This window comes from Mus pahari, chromosome 14 (genome assembly GCF_900095145.1).
Source record: "Mus pahari chromosome 14, PAHARI_EIJ_v1.1, whole genome shotgun sequence".
Classification (NCBI taxonomy): domain Eukaryota; kingdom Metazoa; phylum Chordata; class Mammalia; order Rodentia; family Muridae; genus Mus; species Mus pahari.
In genome coordinates this window covers 84,395,075-84,419,029 of record NC_034603.1, presented here as the reverse complement: position 1 = coordinate 84,419,029, position 23,955 = coordinate 84,395,075, and the positions used below count along the sequence as shown (strand labels likewise).

Genomic DNA, 23,955 nt, shown 5'->3' with positions numbered 1-23,955 from the left:
TTGGGGGCATAAGGTCTCCTAAGCAGCGACTCTGCCTTGATTCAGCACAGGTACTTGCTCCCACCACTGAGGTGACCAAATGGGTATGATATTCCAGGATCCTCACAGCCTGTACCTGTCAATACACAACGCATCAGCAGCCACCCGCCCCCGCCCCCCCCATCCTGACACACAGCTAATCACCTAACTCAGAGATAAGGCTGACCTCAGGTGGGCTCAGGACAAACCCCCTGGTTCCAGTCATGGGGCTTGGAGCACCCCCAACTGGTCACTTGAAGAGCTAGAGCTGGCCTGAAACCTGGCCGTCTTTAACTATGTGGAGCCCTTCCTCCCTCGCTCACCAGCCCACCAGAGGGCTCTGCCTAAGGCTGCCTGAGAGCCCCTCAGAGGGGCGGGGGCTCCGGGCCCCGCAGAGTCAGTCCCGCCCCTCGGAAACCCAGCCCCAGACGCGCGCGGGACACCATTGTGTAAGCCTCTCTTTCCACTGGCTTTATTTACTCCGGAGGAGGACGCAGGACTAGGGGCCACGGCACCGGCAGTGGCAGTCACGAGGCCTCTGGAAAGCCCGCGCATGCAAGCCCAGGGCGGGGATGGCAGGCCCACCCTTGGAGGAAAGGGCCCCCAAGTATCTCAGCACTTTGTAAACTCAGGACAAGAGGCGAAAGTGCTTGTGAGCGCGCAGGCCCCCTCTCTCCCAAAAGGCTCCTCTCTCTCTGATGGATAAAGATGTCCCAGGCCTGGATCGGGGGTATTGGACATCCCACCCTGGACCCTGAGACTCGTCGGGCTGGGATCCCCTCGGATGCATGGGGCCTGCGAGCCGATCAACTTGGCAGCCCTTGCCAGCCCCGGGACTGGGCTCAGCCCCAACCCCGGAGCTGGCGTGGGGGAGGGGAGGAGGTCCACCCTGAGGATTCGGCCTCCCCCTGGATCCGAGGAGGGGAACTAACTCCCACGCTGGTGAGAGCTGAGGGAGAGCACCAAAAGAAGAAAACCCACTGGTTTCCAGGGTGGAATTGCGCTCCCGGGGTTGTTCCCAAGAAGTCAAGCCCGCCCTCGAGGAGACGACAGTCGCAGGGCAAACACAAACAACAATAAAAAGACGAACACCCCAGAGGCAGCGTGAACCTGGGGTCCCCAGGGGGCGCGTGGCCCCCAACTATAGGATCTATCATCTACCGGACCCCTTAATGGGGCTCTCCAAGTAGGCAATGCGGGGTCTGGGGCGCAGATCCCCAGGGTGAGCAATCCGGGGTCTTGCCTCTCCCGTGCTCATCCCGTCCCGTCTCAGGCCCGCCTGGAGGTTCCTGCCCAGCTCGCCAAGCAACCGCTGGGTCGGGCACCCACCTTCAAAGTCTGAAATGATCCCGTCCAGCTGTGCGTTGACCGCGGGGTCGGACATGGTGGCTGGTGCGCAGGGAGTCCCGCGGAGACCGGGCCCTGCGCGCTCCCGCTCCCGGTGCAGAGCTGGCCGCCGGAGCCCCTCGGCCCCCACGGTCGGCTGAATGAATGGGGGAGGAAGGCGGGCGCCGGCCCCTCCCCAAGCACCCGGGCCCCCGCCCCGCCCCCGCCTCCCGGCTGGATCAGGTTCCCGCACCCCAGCCGGCCTCCGCGACTCGGCACTGGCTGTTGCGCCCGCCTGTCAAAACTGGGCCTGGAGGGGTTGGAACCAGAGCTGCTTCTACAGGGACTGCAGAGTCCCAGGCACACGACCTGGGCTGGCCCCCCTTCTCCCTTCCTGGCGGGTGCCCAGGGGACCGCGACAGACACGGCCTCGGCCCCTCCCCCTCACGCCCCTCCGCGGCCAGATGTGGGCGGATGTAGAGGATGTGGAGGCCGGGCCACAGCAGCGGGCGGGCGCCGAGGGGGACAAGATTCCTCCCCTTCCCTGGGCGCAGTGCTCTTGCTGCCCGAGGTTTTATTTACGCAGCCAAAGTTCCTGAGCGCCTCCTTCGCAGACAAGCACGGGGCCTGCAAGGGTTAAGCTGTAGTGCTAGGCTAGAGTGGGTCCGCAGGACCCTAGACGGTTGACTACAGAGATGAGGGTCCCGGGAGTTCCCAGCATCCACACGTCGAGGACTGCTACCCCCTTGTACCCCCGGGGGTCGCTGCTGCACCCTTTGGGTAGGTGCTACGGAAGGGATAGAGCAGGGAGAGGCGGCCCTTCAGAAGAATCGCTGCAACGCCCCTCCCCCCTTCCACTGTATGGGCTTCCTGAGTACAGAGAGTGGACCACGACCTTCCCTCCAGAAGAGAGAAACCATAGTTCCTAACATCAGAAGGAAGGAAGAAGGCTGCTCCTGGGCTCCTTCCACATCAGTGGGTACCCACAGCCTTGCCTTTCACACTTCAGACATCCACCCGGCAAGCAGATAAAACCACCGGCTCTACAGAAACAACAAACATTAGTTACCAGGAAGGGTCCCCAGGGATGGGGGGGGGGTGTCACCACTTCCTGGATGAGCCAAGTCTCTCCTGCCCGCTGGGCACTACCTTAAACCTGGGACCTCTCTGTTCAATCAGGGCTGCACGGATTCATAGCTGGGGACAAGTCCCTGCAGCGGTGAGTCCCTGAGCTGTCCTGGGTCTGGGTCTGCTCTCTCCCTACTCCACCATTCTCAGTGAGGGAAGAACACGAACAGTGCTTGGGCCTGCAGAGGTTGGTGTGGCCGCAGAGGAGAGGAGAAGCCTGGGCCAGGCTTGGTGAGACTTTTTTTTTTTTTTTTTTTAAGCTGCTGGAATAGAGTCCTTCCTATTTCAGAAAATGTGCCCCTCCCTCCCTCCCTCATGCCTCAGATGGTTTAAAAACTATTTTCAACCAAGTGAGCTTTTGGACATGGGAAGTGCAAAACCACGGCCATTTTAGATGCACTCGCAACCCCCCCATCCTTCTGGAAGCCTTCCGGAGCGGTGGGCACCCCTGACGGCTTCTGTCTGGGTCTCAGCCTGCCTGGCAGTCTGACCATCACCAGGTCACCTGCCTGTGCCACATCTGGGGGAATTTCAGGATCCAATCTAAGAAGCTGAGGCCCTTACCACAAAGCCCTGGGAAGATGCCGGGTCCCTGGGACAGCGTCCAACCTGAGTGGGCGTTGCTCATTGGTGTCTCGTATAAAAAGCACCTGGAACACAGAGACACACCCGAGCGATTGTTCTCCCCAGGGCGAGTGCAGATTAGCAGAGACAGAGCACATTGTTGCTGTCTGTATCCAGGCAGAGGAGCCAAGCATGCCACAGTGTTCCAATGGGGAGCCCAGCCAGGGTGCAGCCTTCAAGGAGTTCTCCCCGCCCCCGGGGACTCCGTGGGACAATAGAAGTGGGTGCTGGCTTCCACAGCCAGAACACCCCTGTCCATAACTCAAGCAACCAACCCAACCCTCTGCTTCCCTTCCACACTGTAACCACTCCACCCGAAGTACCAGCCTGGGAACCTGCTAAATGCCCGGGCTCCTGCATCAGGAAAGCCGAGGCAGGTTTGGCCATCCTCCCAATAGGAAGTTCACCCTTGTGTCTCTTTTCTTTTGGTCCCATGAGGACAATGGGAAACAGCAGGGTACCTCCCTTCTCCCCATAATTACCTTCTGCAAACTCCAGGATAACCCAACTGCCACTTGGCTTTGAACCAGTCCCACCCACCCCCAGCCCCCTCATCATCCCAGCTGTCCCGGATCACATGCGGTGGCTGTGGCATTCTGGGACTTTCATTAGGTTGGGTGGTCCCCCAACTCCCTCTCTATAGTCTTGGGCTCTGGCCTTGAATTTAGCTGAAGAAAGGACCGTAGGGCTCGGAGTTCTGTATTCCACGCTTCAAGGAGAGGATGCTGTGCTCCAAGCGAGACTCTCCAGAAAGCCTGCCTGCTTGTGGGTGTGCCACAGCTCCCGTCCACCCCAAAGAGATAACATGATTGCTGGATGCTCACAACGGGACCAGACGCAGCCTAAGGGCCTGTGCTACAGGTGGGCAGATGAGGTTACCTGGGATCACATGTGTCCTGGACTCAAAGCCCAGATAACAGATAGAGAAGAAGTCAGAAACAAACGCCCTCTGAAGTCAGAAGCAGCCACCAAAGAGCAGCCGCCAGAGGCCAAAATCCAACCTAGAGCCTCAGGGGCAGACTCTCCTCTCTGGAACCATATGTCACTCATCCCTGCGGACCCCGTAACATGGGTGGCATAGAACACCTTTATCGTGCTGTGAAGCCAGCCAATGTATGGCAGTTAGTTCAGCCAGACCTAAGCTCACACCTGATCCATCAAGTCAAAGAGTCCTAAGACAAAGCTGACTATGAAAGCCACCTGGTGACCTGGTGACTCTGGTGAACCGGACTGGTCTGGCAGCTCACTGTCTTGGGGGAGGGGCTGAGGACCTGAGTCTAGCCAACTTGCAGAGCCAGAAATACCGTCAGACTTTTCTTTTTTTCTTTTTTCTTTTGGTTTTTTCCCCCCCTTTTGAACATGGGAAGACACGGGCTAGAAGAGGAAGCCCGTAGTTTCAGCCCCGGGTATGGAGCATAAAAAGCCTGGGAAAGAGGGTGCAGGAAGGACTTGCGGAAACAGCCGCTTGGCTTGCACATCAGGATCCCTGACCCCTGAGTCCAGGTACAGCCTCAGCAGGAAGCGACTCAGCAGTGGGGTGGCCTCCTAGGGAGGCTGTGGCTCCCTGCCCGGCACTATTGCCCAGCACTTTGGACAGGATGCTCCAGTCAGTGAGTGACAAGACCGGCCCCCTCATAACATAGTCAAGGGTAGAACCCAATGGCTCAACTCTGTGTGGGCCTGTATACAGTATATATACATTGTATATGCCATCTATACTATATTTATGCTATATACTATATATACACCTATATGCTATATATCATGTATATATCATACACACACATATATTTTATGTATACTACACATATACTGTACACATTGTATATGCATTCCATATATACTATATACACTGTATACACTATATATACAATGTATATACCATATATATTATATATATATCATGCATACAATATATAAACCTATGTACTATATAGTGTATATGCCATATATGTGTGTATGCACTATATGTGTACTGTATATATACTGTATATGCATTCCATACACTGCATATACACTACATATACACTTTATACAAGGTACAGTGCAAGTGAACTGTAGAATCTTCCCCAGCCCCTAAGCTGTAGAAGTCACCATCCTGGCAAAATGGAGCTACTGTGGCCTCCCTAGATGCTCAAGCCACGTATCCTCCTGCATTCCCTTCCCCTCATCCTCAACATCGAAACAGCTGGCCAGTGTATCCCAAACTATCCGGGGACCAGGCTAAGCACCTTTCCCTAGTATCTAGCTGGATGCTATTTAACAGCGGCAATCTAAGAGTTAAAATAGCATTTAGGACCTGACCCTTTTGCCTACAAGACAGTGGCTGAGTTCACTGGCTGCTTTCCAGGGGACCTGGGTTCATTCACCAGCACCTACAGGGTAGCTCACAACTGTCTGTGACTCCAGCTCTCTCACACCAATGCACATCAAACCAAATAAATTATTTTTTAAGGAGTCTTGCTTATATTACTTTAAGTAACTTGTTTATTTTAAATTATATTTATGAATTGTGTGTGTGCGCACGCGCACATGTGCACAGCATGAATATGGAGGTCAGAGGACAGCTTGTGGGAGTCAGCTCTCTCCTACTACCATGTAGATGTGGGGATCGAACCCGGATCATTGGGCTTGGCAGCAAGCATCTTTACGAGCTGGCTGAACCACGTCACTAGCTATACATCAATCATCTGCTTTTTAGACAGGGTCTCACTGTGCAGCACAGGTTGGCCTGGAACTCACTCTGTAGCCCAGCCTGTCCCCAGGCTGTCACAATCATCCCAGTGTATGGACACAGTAACGCTTACTCCACACACAGACGCCACACTGACATGGCTTCTGTGCTCGCTGTTGCAATCATATCCAATCTCCAGTGAACGTGGAGACAAACACGCATTTGCACTGCTGCCCTTAGTTCTTCAGGGGTAGGCTCTGAAGTGTAACGGTAAGGTCATGTGATAATTCCATATAGTATCGTTTTAAACAATAACTCATATAGTTCATTCTTTTCAAACTTGTTTTATGTATCGGAGTGTTTACCTGCATGTATGTCTGTCTGTGCACAGCGAGCATGCAGGAGCCCACGGAGGACAGGAGAAGGCATAGATCATGGATCTGGAGTCATGGATGGTTGTGAGAAGACTCAAGTCTTCTACAAGAGCAGAAGTCATTCTTAACCACGGAGCCACCTCTCCAGCTCCTATAGTTTATTCCTAATTCAACAAGTTCCTCTAGTTCGTACAGAAGTATCTAATTTTACATTGTCATATAGAATTTAATAGTAGCGTCTCCAGATTCCTCACAAACTCCCATCCTCTTACAGTATTGGCTCCTCCCTCTCCCGTGCTCTCCCCCCCACCCCCACCCCGGGCTCCTGACTAACCACCCACTTTCCTCTTCCTGACACCCCGGGCTTCCAGGCTTAGGTCACATGCCCCCTGGGCCTCACTCACACTGAACAAACCCCTCACTGCCTCCTCCTGCTGCTCCGGCCTCAGCCATCCACTAAGTTCACTGGCCTCTTGATGCTTCCTGCCCCAGGACGGTTGTGCCAGCTATCTCCCCCACTAGGACATCCCCGAATCTCTTCCCTGGTGAGTTTGTAATTTCAGTCCCTGACAACAGAATGGCCTTCCACAGACGCCCCTCACCCCAAACCTCAGATACAGTTGCTATCTCACCTCTAGACATGCTACTGGGGCTCCCCAGCCCGAGTTCAGCCCACTGAATGATGGGGCACAATATCCTTTACTGGATGGCAGTATCCTATGACTCCTGGTAGAGGAACTGGTCCAAACAGGCTTGAAGGGCAAGAAGCTCTCCCATCACACGGAGACACCCCAGGAGCTCTCCCATCACACTGAGACACCCCAGAAACTCTCCCATCACACGGAGACACCCCAGTTTAGAAATAATGCAGAAGCACAGGCAGAGTCCTGCTCCCAGCTGGGCCACTCCAGGGCCTTTCTGCCAGAGCTGTCTCCAAGCTTGGACGACCATGTCTCCTGCATGCCAGCCACTCTGACACTTCCCCCGGCGCAGCCTCCTGGTGGGTACAGCTGACAAATGTGACCACAAAGCCCACGCCACCACCCGCCCAAGACACAAGGTTTCCCTTCACAGATCCACATGACTAATCTTCCTTAATTCTCAGTCCCCAGCTGGGCCTGCTTCATGCTAAACGTTTACAACAAAGCCTGACCACAGCATACGGGCAGCCAGGGCTTTTTAAGCAAACTCCTCATTCCTTGTAAGTCTCCTAAATGCAGGCTCCTGAGTCATCCCAGGGGCTCCCGGCCTCAGAGCCCAGCAAATGTTCTGCTCTGGGCTCCAAAGGCGCCCGCACCCCACGTCCCCAAGGGCAGGGCCACTATCACCACTGCAGCACACAGCTTACAGAACCCCACATCCCTGTCCCTAGGACCAAACGGGTCAACACGGCCTGGCCTGCTTATTTCCAGTTTCCCTTGCAAATCTGAGGGAGTTTTGTTTCCAAGACAGAGTAGCCCAGGCTAGCCTTGAAATCTTGATCTTCTTGCTAACCCTTCCTTGTACTGAGATTAGACTGGGATTACAAATGGGTGCTACCATGCCTATCTTAGCTGGAAACCCTCTAAGTTAAAGAGACATGAGACTTAGAGAATGCTGGGAGTAAGAGTAGAAAGGACTTGCACACGGCTCCCCTCACATGGCCGAACCCTGGCACCTAGGCTCTGAGCGTGGGCTTGTCTGACAGCTTGCCCGGTGAGTATCGATGGTGAATTCAGCTGTGAGTTATACCCCGCATGGCAGAGAGACACAATGCCCTTCTCCCCGTGGCTCATGCACCCTCCCTGGGCACCTTCTTTCTCTCTTCAGCCTAACTACCGCATGTTCTTCCTATATCAGCTTTGGAATGGACTAATATCCCCAGCGTCCTGGCTCCCCACCTGAAGCTGGCGATGCAGAGACAGAGGAGGGGGACCAAGGAATGGGATCCATAAGGTACATAAGGGACCTAGCAAGGGTGTCTAGACTGACCCTTAAGTGTGTCTAGACTGGCCCTGAGTCTCAGGACAGTAAGCAATTAAGCTTGCCCCTCAGGCTGTGCCAACTGAAGGCGCCTCACCCTGCACTGCCGGGACTCTTGGCTGGGCCCCATCTCCATCAGAGAAGGACAGGCTGTTCCCAGAGGCCTGCAGTACTCTGGCCTCCCTACCACCCTCTCTAAAGCAAGCACCCTTGCTCTCTGGGGTCTGAGGCTGGAGGCAGCTTGCCACGGCTGCAGTGTAGGGACCAGGGCTGAGTCACCAGCTTGCCCTACTTCCACGTCAGCGTGGTTCAGAGTAAGAAGAAAGCATTTATTTTTAAAGTCACCACAGTTATCCCAGTGATACATCCCCCAGAAAACACCTCCCAGCCCTGCCTATGACCATGGCGGGACCCTAACTATGTCCCTGCCAGCCCCAAGGTGGGACCCCCCGAGGGCAGACAGAGAAATGACTCAACTGGGAACAGGTACCAACCTGGGAAGGACAGAAGAACAGACATTCTTCTGTACCCCACAGAGGGTCTGCAAGGCTTATCTGCCCTCTACAGTTCTACTGCAACCCACTTCCCCATCTGTCCCAGAATGCCCATTCTGGTGGTTTGAGTATGGGTGGCCCACAGGGAGTGGTACTGTTCGGAGGTGTGGCCTTGTTGGAGGAAATTGCTTGGAAGCTCTGCCCAGTGTGGAAGAGTCCCTCTCCTCCTGGCTGCCTTCTGAACAAGAGGTAGAACTCTCAGCTCCTCCTGCACCGTGCCTGCCTGGACGCTGCCATGCTTCCTGCCATGATGATAACGGACTGAACCTCTGAACCTGTAAGCCAGCCTCATCTCTATGGGGCTGGTCCTTAATTAACATTGTTAATTTAAATGTTAAATGTGGTCCTTCACAAGAGTTGCTGTGGTCACGGTGTCTCTTCACAGCAATGAAACCCTAACTAAGACACCCATCCACTCCACCCTAGAACACTCCCAGAGATGGGGATCTTAGTGCCTAGCAACGCTGCTCCATCTGCCTTTGGCCATTTTTGGCCTTTTAAAGGACATAGAAGCTGGGCACAGGCAGGCAGGAAGATAAAGTCAAGGCCTTTTTTTTTTTTTTTACTGTGGAATAGAGTTTATTCAGAGCATGGGGAGGGGAGTTCAGAGGGCAGTAGAGGCAGAGAAAGGCAGAGAGAAGGAGAGAGTAGAGAAGTAGAGGCCGGCCATGGCCACGTGGAGAGAAGGGAGAAGGGAATGGAGGGAGAGGGGGAGCAAGGAGGCAAGAGACAAGACAGGCAAGAGCATTAGAGAGCAAGAGTCAAGGCCAGTTCTATACAGTGAGTTTAAGGCTAGCCCAGGCTATGAGACGAGAGAGAGAGAGAGAGAGAGAGAGAGAGAGAGAGAGAGAGAGAGACAGAGACAGAGACAGAGACAGAGACAGAGACACAGAGACAGAGAGAGAACCATGGTATTTGCTGAGTGGGTTTGAGACTGTAGGCTCCATCCCCAGCACAGCGAATGAATGAATCTGGCTGGGCGTGGAGCTCAGCTGGTACAGCACTCGCCTGGCATGCATTCCACCCTGGGCTCAAACTCCAGCATTCCACAACCAAGTGGGAGAAGAACCCTATAATCCCAGCACTTGGGTGGTGGAGGCAGGACTACCAAGAGTTCAGGGTCATCCTCTGCTAAGTAGTAATTTGGACTACTTGGGATCATGTTGGAAAGAAAGGGAGGAAGGAAGGGAGTGGGGAGGAGAGAGGGAGGGAGGGAACAGGAAGGTTGGGAACACAGCCTGCGCAGCAGTCATCACACCTAGGTGACCTGCCTGCTGCCACCACCTGCAGGGTCCCCCTCAGGGAGAAACAGAGATGAGAGAGATAAGCAGGAGGAAGAGGAAGTGAGATGGGACACAGAGAGAGAGGGCTGACTCACACTGTCAGTCAAGGAACTAGACATCAGCTCTGCAGAAGAGCAAGTAGGGAGGACCCAGGACCTCTCATCACTGGAAGCTCACCCTGGCCCCCAGACAGGAATAGACAAGACATCAATGTCTGCAATGGCGACTGGCCTACAGGAACGTACACATCTCCCCCTCCTCACCCTCTGCCTGAGAAGAGGTGCCATGACAACCTGAAAAGCCAAAATGAAAAGGTCTTAGCCGCCAAGGAACTGGAATCCCATCCACTAGGCCTGGGCCACGGAGTCTGCACACACAGCCTGGAAAGCCTCCTAAGACCAGAGGGTGGGGATGGGGACTCTCTCAGAAACATCCGGACTTTCTACCTCGGCCAGTGTGATGGTTAATCTCAATAGTCAACTTGATGAGCCTAGAATAATCTGGGAGAAGAGCCTCCAGAAATGCCTCTCAGATTGTCTTCATTGAAGTGGTAGTTTGAATAGGTATGGCCCCCAGAGACTCATGTGCTTGAATGCTTGGCTCATGAGGAGAGGGACTACTATGAGAAGGTGTGGCCTTGTTGAAGTAAGTGTGGTCTTGTTGCAGGAAGTGCATCACTGTGTGGGAGGGCTTTGAGGTCTTCTATGCTCAAGCTCCTCCCAGTATAAAATCCAGTCCCCTCCTGGCTGCCTTCGGATCAAGATGTAGACCTCCACTAGCACCATGTCTGCCTGCATGCTGCCATGCTTTCCTGCCATGATGATAATGGACTGAACCTCTGAAACTGTAAGCCAGTCCCAATTGAAGAGTTTAAGAGTTGCCTTGGGAGGCCCTTGGTATTTCGAAGATCATATGCCCCAGTACAGGGGAATGCCAGGGCCAGGAAGCGGGAGTGGGTGGGTTGGGGAGCAGGGCAGGGGGAGGGTATAGGGGGCTTTGGGGAAAGCATTTGAAATGTAAATGAAGAAAATGTCTAATTTTAAAATGCCTTAAAAAAAAAAAAAAAAGAGTTGCCTCGTTCACAGTGATGGTGTCTCTTCACGGCAATGGAAACCCTAACTAAGACAGTTGAGTTGGGAAGACTTGCCCACTGTGGGCAGCACCATTCCCTAGGATGGGGTCCCAGACTATATAAGGAGGAAGTGGGCTGCTGAGGTAGCTTGGTGGGTAAAGGTGCTTGCCTTCAAGACCAACAACCTGAGTGCAATCCCTGGGACCCACAGGCTGAGGGAGAGAAGTCATTCTGCAAGTTGTCCCTGACCTCCACGGGTGTGAAATGGCACGGACTTGCCCTCCACGCACTAAACCAAGTAGCTGATTATTTTTAAAAGGCAAAAAAGGAGAAAAGTGAGCTGAGTATCCAATGTTCCCTGCTTGACTTTGACGCCCTGTGACCAGATGCCTCAAGCTTCCCCATCATGGTGGGCTGTCCCCTTCCACTGTGACCCAAAACAAACACTTTCTCCCTCGAGGGGCTTTTGCCATTTGTTTTGTCATGGCTACCGGAAAGTAACTCTGCGGCCAGTGAGCCCAGGGGTCTGGATATTCCAGGGCTTTCCCCAGAGTGCAGAGCCAGGCCCAAGGGTCCAGGGGCTGCTTAGCTCTGACTCCTCACTCAACAAACATCGAAGGGCTGATGGAGGAGATGCATCAACAGTCAAAGGGGGATCCAACTGGCAGGAGTTTTCCATGTTCCCTGTCCTCCAAAACCTGGTAGTTTCCTGCTACGAATCACACCCCAGACTCACAGTGATTCTGTGGGAGACAGGAGCAGCCAGCCTAGGCCAGCCTCCCTTTGACAGGCAGCCTCAGTCCAGGCTCAGGACCCTGCCTGTGGAAACAGGATGAGAGGAAAGGGGAGCGGGCGGGGCAGCGGGCGGAGCCCTGAGGATAATCTGGGCCTGCTACTTTGGTTGGCTGTGCCTTCCTTGCCCTGAGTGTGGCTGGAAGCCCCAGCCTAAATGAGCTGTTTGTCCCTGATGTGAAGCGACCTCGGGGACTAATGAGTTTGCTGTTAACACACCCAGCTCGCGCTGTGTCCCTGTTCCCCAGCGTGAGTCACAGTCGGATGACTGCAGACTGAGGGCTCTTGCCAGGGGCTTGCCAGCTCTGCCAAGCAGTCTGAGCAGAGAGAAGTCAGCACAAATGACAAATAAGCCATGGCCTGGGACCCACAACACTGCTGCTGCTCCACATCTGGGCCCCTCCATATTTGGGGGATGTTCCTCCAGGCAGCCCCTGGCTCCTAAGGACTAAGCAGAGGATAGTCAGTCTTACTGGAGACATGGACTATGGAGAGCTGAAAGAATGACTTCACATGGCAATAGACCAGGAGGGGACAAGCCAGCCATGGCCTCTGGGGGTCAATTACCACTGTCCCATCATAGGATGAAACCAAGTCAGCCAGGCTTCGGGGATTCGTTAATTAATACTAAGTATTGTCAGGGCATTGAGTGGGTTACAACCCACTGTGACCCCAGCTTCAGGGGGCTGACACCTTCTTCTGTCTTCTGTGACCACTCATACATACATGACACACAGACACACAGACACACGCGAATAAATCTTTAAAATAAAATAAGCCAGGTGGTGATACCTCACACCTTTCATCCCGGGACTTGGAAGGCTGAGGCAGGGGAATCTCTCTGAGTCTGAGATTAGAATGGACTGCATAGTGAGTTCCAGGAGAGCCAGGGCTGTTCCCCAGAGAAACCCTGTCTGGAAACAAACAAACAACAGCTCTGTCACCATCTCTATTCTCCCAAACCCCTCACCCCCAGGTCTTCCTTACAAATGCTCCAGGCTTCCATGCCGGTGGGAGGGCCTTCCTAAAACTCAGTCATGCCGAGCTTTATAAAGGTCCCTGGACCTTGGGAACTCAGAACTCAGGGCTGCACACAGACCCCCTTCCCCCACAGACACACACACACACACACACACACACACACCACACACACACACGCACTCAGGCTGGCCTGATCTAGACAGTCCTTCACAGAAGCCGACCTTTCCAGGTGATTTTAGATCACATCGCATTAACAATTAAAGTTACCCATCACACTTAGCGTCTCCTATTGCAAAAGACCCCCTCAGGGAGGGTCTGGCCAGGGGAGGCAAGAAGTCAGGAGTGAAATTAGCCTTGACTTTGGAAGTTATTGCCAACCAGATGGGCCACCTCTGTGTACAGCTGCGTACACCAGGCAGACATTCCTGACCTTCAGGAGCAGGGTGGGGACATTCCCAGACAGGGCCATGTCTACGTTGGGTCTATGTTGGTTGTAGGGACCAGAGAACCTGAGTCCTGGTGGCTCGGCCTGGCCCCAGGCTGCTGTCTCGCCCCCGTGAGTGCACAGCTGGGCAGGGTGGCATATCTCAAGAACAGGAAATCAGCAAGGCTCAGCAAAGGCCCCTCAAGGGTTGGAACTCAGGGCTGCACACAGACCCAAGTGTAACCTTGGGCACGTGAGGTGTCATTTCCTAAGAGATCAAAATGGGTGCTCCAGTCCAGGGAGCCACTGGTGAGCACCCCCGTGATACAGGAAGAAAGAGGCATTGAAACCCATGAGGGACAGAGGGATCTTCCAAGTCCCTGGGCTGTGCAGGGCTCACGGAAGCAGAAGTCTGACCAGTCTTGTGAATAACCTAGAATATTCATCTAGGAAAAACCCAACGCTGTCATACTGAAACTTGAAATTTCAGAGCCTGCGCCACCCTTCTGCAGAACCATGTCACTTCCATGACGCCCACTCCTCATCCCACCCACCAGCTGAGCTGCAGCCACTGGACAGCACAGGCAGCTGCCACAGCCCTTCCACAGGTGGCCTGGCTCCCTGCCCACCGTGAGCCTCTGGTTCAGGGTAAGAGGGACCCCTGCTGCGTGACTGCCGCCACTCCGCACCTATGAAAGGAGCCTGGGTGCATATGCCAGGCTCTTGCTCACCCTTGTTTGACCTCCTTTTTCTATAGCTACAGAAGCGTTCACTGTGTATATGGCTGGCCATCTAAACAAGACATGTCTCAGCTGCCCTGACTGCTTGGGATGGCTGGGCAGCTACGTCACTGCTGGTGGAGGGGGACAAGAAACGTTAAAGCACTGAATTTTCAAGCCACTCTCTTAAAATTAAAAGCACCACCCAGCCCCAGCCCCTGCTCTGTCTTTCTCCCTGGCTGGATCCAGCCATGCTTTTCTCACAAGGGATGAGCTGCGTGCTGTGAAGGTACAGCAAAGAAACAATCTGGGTCCTGGATGCTCTGGGCTACCAGAGGCTCTGACATGGAGTAAGAAGCGAGGAGAGAAGCAACGTGTCTGGCTCAAGTCCTTTTAGCTTATTATTACTATTGTCATTACTATTATGCACAGTCAGAGAATCCCCCAGTGGAAATGGCATGGGGCCACCATCCAACCAGGCAGGGAGCTCCTCAAGGGCAAGGTGGGGTGGGGGTCCTGAGCAGCTAGCGGGGTTGGCACAGGAAAACATCGAAAAGTATAGCTGCGTGCATCCAAGGCATAACTCGGGGGTCTTAGCCTCACAGAAAACCAGGTGACCTGAAAGTAGGGATGGGTGACAAACACGGGTGTGCCCAGAAGCGGAAGGGGGTGTGCAGATCATGAGAGACAGGTAAGATCGATGGGAGCTTGGCAGGAGGGAGCCAGGGGCTTCAGGAAGGATGTGTGGCCCAGCATGAGGGAGGTACTGAGGTCTGAGCTTGGCATCAGACTCCACCCACCAGGGCCCTGGGTCCTTCCTTATTGCTTTCTGACAACCCAGCACTGAGGCAAAGACACCACCGTTTGAAGGGCTCCACAATAACATGCTAAAAACTATGGCCCCAAAGAGAAGCTCAATAAGTGGTCTGTTTGGGATTGAAGCAGATGGTTGACACCTCGTTTAAAATGCGAGAGACCCCCACACCCCACACCCCACCCCCCATCCTGAGCCAGGTAAGGAACTCTGCCAAGGACAGGGGGGGGGTGCAGGGGGGTGGATAAATGACAGAGCCAGGATTGGAACCCGGTCCTAACACCTCCTGCACACTCTGGCTGTGCGGACGTTACCCTGGGTAGGCATATGGCGTGGTCAGCAGTAGGAAATCTTGAAAATGAGACTGGAGAAGCTGGCAGAGAGTCAGGAAATGATCAAGAATGACTCCAGGTTAGTCCCGGATGTAGGATGGTGCACATCTGTCATGGCAGCCCTCAGGAGGCTGAGGCTGGAGGGGTGGTGCCAGTCTGGGGCTACATAGTGAGACCCCATGATGTGCTTCCAATGTGAAATGCCCTCCACAAGTTTACACATTCAAACAGTTGGTCCCGGTATTGCTTGGGAAGGCTGTGAAACCTCTGTAGGTGGAGCCTTGCTAGAGGAAATATGTCACTGGGGGCAGGCCTTGAAGTTGATAGCCTGGTCCTACTTCCTATTCTCTCTCTGCTTCCTGTTGGTACGATGTGACTTATGCTTGGTCACCAATGTCTTCCCAGCAAGGATGAACTGTGTCCATCCAGGACCATAGACTAAAAGCAATCCTTTCTCCCGTAAGTTGCTTTTTCCAGAATATTTTATCCTAGAAAAGAAACTAATACATTCTAACTTTAAAAAGAACAGATCCAGCCGGGTGTGGTGGCGCACACCTTTAATCCCAGCACTTGGGAGGCAGAGGCAGGCGGATTTCTGAGTACAAGGCCAGCCTGGTCTACAGAGTGAGTTCCAGGACAGCCAGGGCTACACAGAGAAACCCTGTCTCAAAAAACCAAAAACAAACAAACAAACAAAAGAACAGATCCGGGGGTGGTGAGAGGGCTAAGCAGCTAAGAGCACTGACTGCGCTTCCTAAGGTCCTGAGTTCAAATTCCAGCAACCACATGGTGGCTCACAACCATCCATAATGAGATCTGACACCCTCTTCTGGTGTGTCTGAAGACAGCTACAGTTTATTTACATATAACAATAAATAAATCTTTGAGCTGGAGCAAGTGGGGCCAGAGCGAGCAGAGGTCCTGAGTTCAATTCCCAGCAACCACATGATGGCTCACAACCATCTGTGCAGCTGCAGTATACTCATATACATAAAATAGACAAATAAATCTGTAAAACAAACAAATGAAAGAACAGCCCCACAGTGGACAAAGGACGGAGAGGTTCATGGAACAAATGAAGGCAGCCTAGGGTTAACGGTAAGTGATGGAGTCGCAGCGAATTCAGCTTGGCCGTGTGTTTAGTCACAGTGCAGGGCAGGGCAGGGCAAGTTAACAGGGCACTGCTGTAGTTGTGGAGCAAGGCTGAGCACACACGTGTCAGAAGTGTCAGAAGGACAGCCCAGCCACAGGGGAGCCACAGGGGTGCCCTGTCTTTCTTCCCAGGATTCCAAGGGCACCTACTGTGAGAAACACCTTGGCTTCTTCACCCTGAGCTCAGCTCCTTCAACCTGACCCAGATAACTCTCCAGGAAGTGTGAGCCAGCTCACTGTCCTGCCTTGTGCGCAGGGCCTAGCACACAAACATGTCAGGGAACATTATCTCCTTCCTCGACATCCCAGAGAAGGACCCTCAGCCCACCTGAGCACCCAGCTGACTTCCTGGATATCTGACCAGCCTGACTGAAGGCCACCTCCCAGGAAACACAAGGCAGAGGACCATCCTGGCCGAGCCCTACTTAGAAACCAGCAGGGGGCCAGGATGGTGGAAAGGGCATCTGGGGGGTATGGGGGAGGAAGGAATGTCTGGAGGAGGAGGGTGTAAGGAATGGAAATGGGGTGAAACATGAACAAGAGAGAGGGCAAGACAGCCCCTTCTGAGGGCCTACTGTGCCTCCCATGGGCTTACTGGCCCTCCAGGGACTCTCTATCTGTCACCTGGTTCTAGGGAAACTCTGTAACATTGCTTTAAGGCAGCTGCCTCATGGTCCCCCTTCCTCAGAGTGGAGTGTGGGCAGAGGGCACCTAAGCTCCCAACAGTGTGGCTCAATGCTGGGCCTAGAACCGCATGCCCAGCTCCCATGTCCACCCCTGCTGGGCCTTAGAGGCGTCAGCAGAACAAGACACACAGTGAGGTGGCCTGGATGTCTTGTACTAGGGAAACTGGTGAGGGCAAGACAGAGCTCTACCAATGGGGTCAGCATTCTCTGTCCTATGGAGCTCGGGTATCTTGTTTGCTTGCTTGCTTTGGATACTAAATATCTCATGTGTTGGTCTTCTTCAGAGGATGAAAACTCAGGGCTGAGCCATAGGGACAGAGGAAAGGATACTCCTGAGCCCTTGGGGCCTGCTTAGCCTGACCCCAATATCTTACACAGGAAGTCCTTTCTGTGTGTGGTGGGGCCAGGGGTCTCCTCAATAGGTAAGAAGCCCACGGGACACACAGATTCGGATCCCTTCTTGAGGTCTTTGTATACAGCTGTGTACAGAGCACAGATGAACACTGCAGCAGTCAGGACCAGCAAGTGTTGGCCAATGTGCTGAAGGATGATCCCAGGACCGCCCTCGCGGGAGGGAGAAGTGTCCGGATCCTCTGCGCATGGCACTCCACACGTGGCTGACAATCACCGGCACAGCATGCTGGGGAATCTGGCACACAGCCTGATGGCAGAGGGTACTAGTCATCTCCAGCTGTTCCTGATGCCACATGGAGTCAGTGTCCAGGGAGGGACAGAGTACAACCAAAGGGGCACACTGGACTGCCCGTAGGATATAGTCAGCCAGACTGGCCAAAGCCTTCAGCTCTTTGATGCTTGGGAAGCCCAGACTCAGTCACTCGGTGTTTTATTGAGCAACTACAATGAGCAAAGCATGACAAATTATGCAGATTCTAACCCGGAAACCACCTTGAGGCTGGGGGATGCCACTCAGTTGGTAGAGGGCTTGCCTAATACAAACGGAACTCTGGGTTCAACCCCCAGAATTGCATAAACTGGATATGATGGTGCATACCTCTAATTCCAGCACCCGGGAGGAGGCAGAAGGATCAGAAGTTCAATGTCACCCTTAGCTACATGGGAGTTCAAGGCCATCCTGGCCTACATGAGACTAAGAGATGGAGAAGGGAGGTGGGGAGAGGGGAGGAAAGGAAAAGAGAGAGGAAGGGAGGTAGATAAGTAGATAAAGTTGGTTGGTCTTGAGATGAGCACGGTGCCTTAGCTCTGTAATCCCAGCATGCATGGGCAGGGGAGCCTTAACTCTGTAATCCCAGCATGCATGGGCAGGAGAGCCTTAGCTGTTAAGACTTCTAGTCCAGCCTGTGCTTACAGAGTCCTTGTCTCAAGACAATTTTTTTTGTTTGTTTGTTTTGTTTTTTGAGACAGGGTTTCTCTGTGTAGCCCTGGCTGTCCTGGAACTCACTTTGTAGACCAGGCTGGCCTTGAACTCAGAAATCCGCCTGCCTCTGCCTCCCGAGTACTGGGATTAAAGGCGTGCGCTACCACGCCCTGCCTGTCTCAAGACAATTTTAATAACATTAAGTTAAACCACAAAACTCCATCCTGATCCCGTCCTGTCCTTGTATAATGGTAAGAACCCAGTGTTTGGAGGTCGGATCAGGGAGGGAACTGTGGTCACTGTTAGCTTGTGCAGCCAGCTCGTGGTTCCAGAGCTTCAAACACCACCTCCCTTTAGCCCAGTGCCCACATTCAGTGAGATGCCACTGGTAGGGCACAGCCAGGGTTGAGAAGGTAGTTGGCACAAAGGGCCAGAATCAATGTCCCTGACCACTGTGTAACAAGCAGACACTGGCCCCTTTGCTGCAGCAGACGTGACCCATCAATGGTTTGTCCACCCGTGGTGAGGGGCATAGAAAAGGCAGCCAGAGCCAGTAAGTCCTTCGCCTGCTCTTCCTAAGACATCCAGGGAGGAGAAGTGACCTGCACAAGGGTCACTTCCTTCCCTGACAGCTGCAGAGAGCCGCCCCTCCCAAGCTAGAGCATAGGCCACGGACAGCATGGTGTGACCGCAGCGACAGCATGGTGTGACCGCAGCCAGGCTGGGGAGGCTGGGTATGAACCCAACCTCCACATGCGGGATCATTCAGCCTTCAGCTGGAAAGGGGCTGCAGGCCCGCAGAAGCTTCAAAGAAGCTAACTTTCTCGATGCTGAGCCCAAAACAAAGGGCCAAGGTTACTAGAACCTTCTCTGATGCCTTAGCGTCATACCAGACAGAAGATAGCACCTGTGCCATGAGAGGAAGATGACTGGCAGGCCTTACGACAAGTCCCTTGGCTCCTTGGGGGGCCTTTGTTTTCTCTTCTATAAAATCAGATGGACACTATCTCCTTCAAAGGTTCGTTATGAAAGGAAGCTGTGTTGACATCTGTAAAGCCCTGAGAACAGTATCAGCCCAGGGCTCGGGAGACCTCAGCCTGAACAGCTCCATCTCCAGGCTCATGACGGCGTGCACGTGTATGCACGTGCGTATGTCCACGCATAAGTCACACGAATATCTGTGCTCTTACGCACATTAAACCATCTGCTCACACTTTCCCAGAAACTGTCAGGTAGTTAATTTCCAAAGCTGGCCTCAGACTGAGTGGAGCTAAGGTTCTGTCTCCATGGAAACCAGGACAGCACACTTCCTGTCACCCATGCAGTTGAAAGGAAAGGGCAGAGCGATGGATAGATAACAGGACAGAGCCTGATTCAGGACCTGGCAGGGAGCACTCACTGCATGCAGACCCCTCAACACAGGGGCACTAGGTGACTCAACTCTAGACCCCGATGACCCGTGAGGGGCCTGGCAGTGAGCCCCACTGCATATGGAGCCTTCAGTTCCTGGACACTTGGTGATTCAAACTCTTCTAAGCTAGGAGCCTCATTGTATCGGCAGCTGCTCTGAGGTCTCATCTTCTCAGCCATCCACAGCAGCCACACCCACGACAGCCACACAGCCCTTCCTTGCAACTCCAAGACACCAGCAACTCGCTACTTCATGAGACATGCTAGTCACTGATGATAAGTGAAAACGGAGAGAAAAATCACGGTTTTCACACTTTCCAGAACATTCCAAGTTTCTAGGGTTGCTTTGGTATTTGGGGGAGCTCAAAGGCTCACCCTCTACCTGACAGTCCTCCAGGCCTGTGGCTATAGTGACTATAACACTTCGTTTCCTTCAGCATCCCCAAACCCTGACAGAGCCTCATCCCCGACAGACACTATCCCAAGCTCTGTGACCACAGTGGGTCCTTCCTTCCTTGGCCCCAACCAACCCATCCTCTCTTAGGACTGAGCCTCTGACAAGGGTCAGACTGTGACTCCGTACCACAAGTTCAGGCTACCTGTGGCTGTGAGCTAATTTGGAAATCGGATATCTGTGGCTATCATGGAGTTAAAATGAGGGTATGGCAGACTGGGAGGGCCTGGCCCAACAACCAGAGAAGGCAGAGGGTAACTTAGACACAGACACACAAACATACGTGGACACACACAGGTACATATTTACTCCACATAGACACACAGAGAGATAGAGACAGAGACAGAGACAGACAGACAGACAGGGGTGGAGAAAGCCAGATGAAACAGAACCGAAACAGGAGTAATTCAGCCACAGCCAAGAGATGCCAAGAATTTCTGGCCCCCACCCCAAGGTGCATCCCTCAGGCCCTCCCAGAGCAGCCAGCGCTGCCCACACCTTCCTTTCAGGCTCTGTCCTCAGACCGCTCACAGGACGATCCTGATGTCTTAATCAGCTGCTCTGTGTCCCCACTATCTGGCAGTCCCCACACAAACTCTGCCTCCCCAGTTTTATCTCACGGTTAAAGTCACACTCTGTCCACCCCAGCATGGGTCAGCAAAAATTAGGGGATCTTTCCCACGTCCAAACTAGAGCAGCTGGCCACTGGCACATGTGGGGGCCCCCACGACCACCCCAAATCCACTGGGCCCTTCAGCTCCTTTTCCTGAACCTCAAGGCAGCCTAGGGAGCCAGGGTCAGCGAGAATCTATGGGATTTTGTTTTCAGTTCTGTTGTAATTTGTTTGAGACAACACCTCATTTACAATCAGCAATTCTCCTGCCTCAGCCTCCTAGGCTGGGGTTACAATATGCTTAGCTCAGAAGTTGTGCTTCAGCTAATAGGCTCCCTAAGGTTCCTGGCCAGCTGGAAGGGCAGCTATACTGCGGCAGACCAACCCTTCCTGAGGTGGAACTTTCTAGGCTCCGATCTTGGCTGAGACTCCAGGGGCAGGGCTGAAGGCCATCTCTAAGGTCAGCCTTCTCCCTGCCCACAGCTCACGTAGAAGAGGGCACGCTGGCATTCACTGTAGTGACTCTAGGCTTTGTAAGACCCCTGGGGATATAGCTATGTCCAAGCCCTCAGGAAATCACAACAAGACCCTGGACTGCCATCCCACACAACGGCTCCTCACACTGAAGCTGCCCCGCCCCACCCCCATTCTCTGTTGCTGTTCGTTCACAGCAACAAAACACGGTTTCATGCCAAAGGTGGGGCGGGCGTACAGCTTCCCAGAGCCGGTTTCCTGCCAGGCCTAGGTACTGACCATGGGGTGCTGACCCTTAGCTGGGGTGTACAGGTTTGCGCATGTGCACCGTGAGAACTCTGGCATGCGTGCCTTTCTGTATGCAGCTTGGAAGGGTGGAGAGGGGCAGGTGGAGATTCTGTCAGATAGTCAAGGAGATGCAGAACTTATGGTGAGAGGTATATGCACATACATCCCCATATCTGTACCCACCTTCACATCCAACACACACAGGCACACACACATGCACACACATATACACACATGCACACACATGCACATGTGCACGCATACTCACACATGTACTTGTGCACACACACATATGCACGCACATATGTCCCTGACATTTTCTTCACTTTGTGTATCTTACAGCCATCGTGAAACGGCTCTGCCCTTGGGAGACTGGATTCCAGCGGCTCCCGGGAATCCGGTAATTCCCATCAGGGCTTCCAAGTGTGGGAGCTGGCTCTGCAGGACACACCCAGCCTCTGGTCCCCACCTCATCCCACCCTGCTTCCTCTCCTTGGTTGCCTTCACCCACGCTGACTGCTCTGACCCCAACCTTTGAACTCAGGAGTGAATCATTTCCTCTGTCAAAGGCTTGTTGAGCGCATGTGCACACACAGAAGCACACCAGGGCAAAGAAGAGGCAGGCCTCCTTCCGGACCTGACGCTCCAGCAAGTGCAGGGGCTGGAGGTGTTGGGTGCACACCCGAGGTGACACACACAGGCTCGGTCCACTGCAGAGGAGTCCAGCACATGTCTGGGTCTCTGTCAGAAAGCCCCCAGCCTGAGCCACCCCTGCTTGTGTCTGGGAAGTACAAGATCATGGAGAAGAGAGGTCAGTACCTTTAGGATCCCCCTCTGTGGTGGTTTGAACAGAATGGCCCCCAAATGGTACACGTTTGGATGTTCAGTCCCCCACTGGTGAACTGCAAAGGATTAGCAGTGTGGCCTTCTGGGAGGAGGCGTGTCGCTGCAGGTGGGTTTGAGGTTTCAAAATCTCACGCCACTCTGGTTGGCTCCCTCTCTGCCTCCTGCTTAGTGGGTAAGATGTAAGGTCTCAGATACTGCTCCCGCACCATGGTCTCTGCATGATGGTCATGGTCCCACCTTCTGAAATCGTAAGCAAGGCCCCAATAAACAATAAACTGTAAGTTGCCTTGGTCAGGGTGTCTCCTAACAGCAACAGAGAAGTAAGTGAGACAGAAGGGCCGGTGCCTTTGGGATTCCCCCTCCCTCCAGGTCTGGGAGCAGATCCCGGGACCCTGGGCACACAGGGAAGAGCGGCAGTGCTCTGGGCCAGTCCTGGGCGGCTGAAGCCTGCCCTAAAGAAGGTGCCACTCCAGACCTGTTGCTGGGCAACAGGAAAAGACAGAGAGAAGGGAGGTTGGACTACACCACACAGCAGCTACACAACACCCCAGCTCTGAAGGCCAAGCCCCAAATCTGCGGCTGCTGGCACGGCACATCACCTCTCCTGGTCCAGCCAATGACTGTGACACCAGGGCCACACAGACCAGGAACTAAACTGTTCTGGATCCGACTGACAAGTCAGGTTGAGCCTGTGAGCTGCCTACAAGCTCACAGAAGGGAGGAGGTCGCTGCTGGCCCCAGCAGGAGCAGAGCATTGCCTCCACTAGAAGGGCCAGCTCCTGATACATCCAGCCAAGGGCAGACGGGGACCTGGCAGCTCTTTCAGAAACCTTAAAATGCTGCATCAGTAGCCAAAGAGAGACAGGATGGCCTCAAAAGGCCTCTCCATGAGCAGGTTGGGTGTGGGCAAGGCACCTCTCTTCTAGGGTCCAGGGCCTTCCTTTGAGGATGCTGCAACCCTGGGGCTGGGCTCCCACACCTCCAGCAGTTCTCACAGTGGGATCTTCACTGTTGCCTCTCACCACCTGCAGCGTCTGCCTGCCTCTTTAACAGCTCCCTGCCTCTTTGGACTGAGCCTCTTTAACCCTTTATAGCTATTTATATAGGCATGCATATACAGAATTGTGTGGTTTGAGCATAGGTAGTGATTAAGATTCAAATAATAATAATTACAAAGAAAGACTGGAGATGGCTCAGCAGGCAAAGTGCTTGCCAAGCGTGCATGAGACCCAGTACACCCAGCAGGCGGCAGTCCCACCTGTAATCCAAACATGCAGGAGGCAGAGACAAGGAATCCCAGGCCAGCACTGACAGTGAGCTCTGTGTTCAGCCCCAGACACTGTCTCAGTGCAGTGGAGAGAAGACAACATCAACATCAGGCCTCCACATGTGTGTATGCATATACTCCTTCACCCACATCGACAAATACACATGTGCACAATACACTCCTGCACCCACATCTATACACATGTGTGCACACACACTCCTGCACCCACATCTACAAACATACATGTGTGCACACACATACTCCTGCACCCACATCGACAAATACACATGTGTACACATACACTCCTGCACCCACATCTACACACATGTGTGTATGCATATACTCCTGCACC

At 53.6% G+C, this 23,955-nt stretch overlaps 1 protein-coding gene across 3 annotated transcripts in view; it reads right to left on the bottom strand.

Annotated features, from left to right (window-relative positions):
* Window positions 1–23,955, bottom strand: part of Septin9 (septin 9) — a 164,091-nt gene that overhangs the window by 94,908 nt on the left and 45,228 nt on the right. Inside the window, exon 1 of one of the 3 annotated variants that reach the window (XM_021211894.2) lies at window positions 1,348–1,697. The exons of the other annotated variants lie outside the window; for them this stretch is intronic. Within the exon in view, the coding sequence (XP_021067553.1) occupies window positions 1,348–1,402 (55 nt within the window). The 5' untranslated portion in view covers window positions 1,403–1,697. Of the gene's footprint in view, window positions 1–1,347; window positions 1,698–23,955 lie in introns of those variants that run through there. 3 annotated transcript variants of the gene reach the window in all.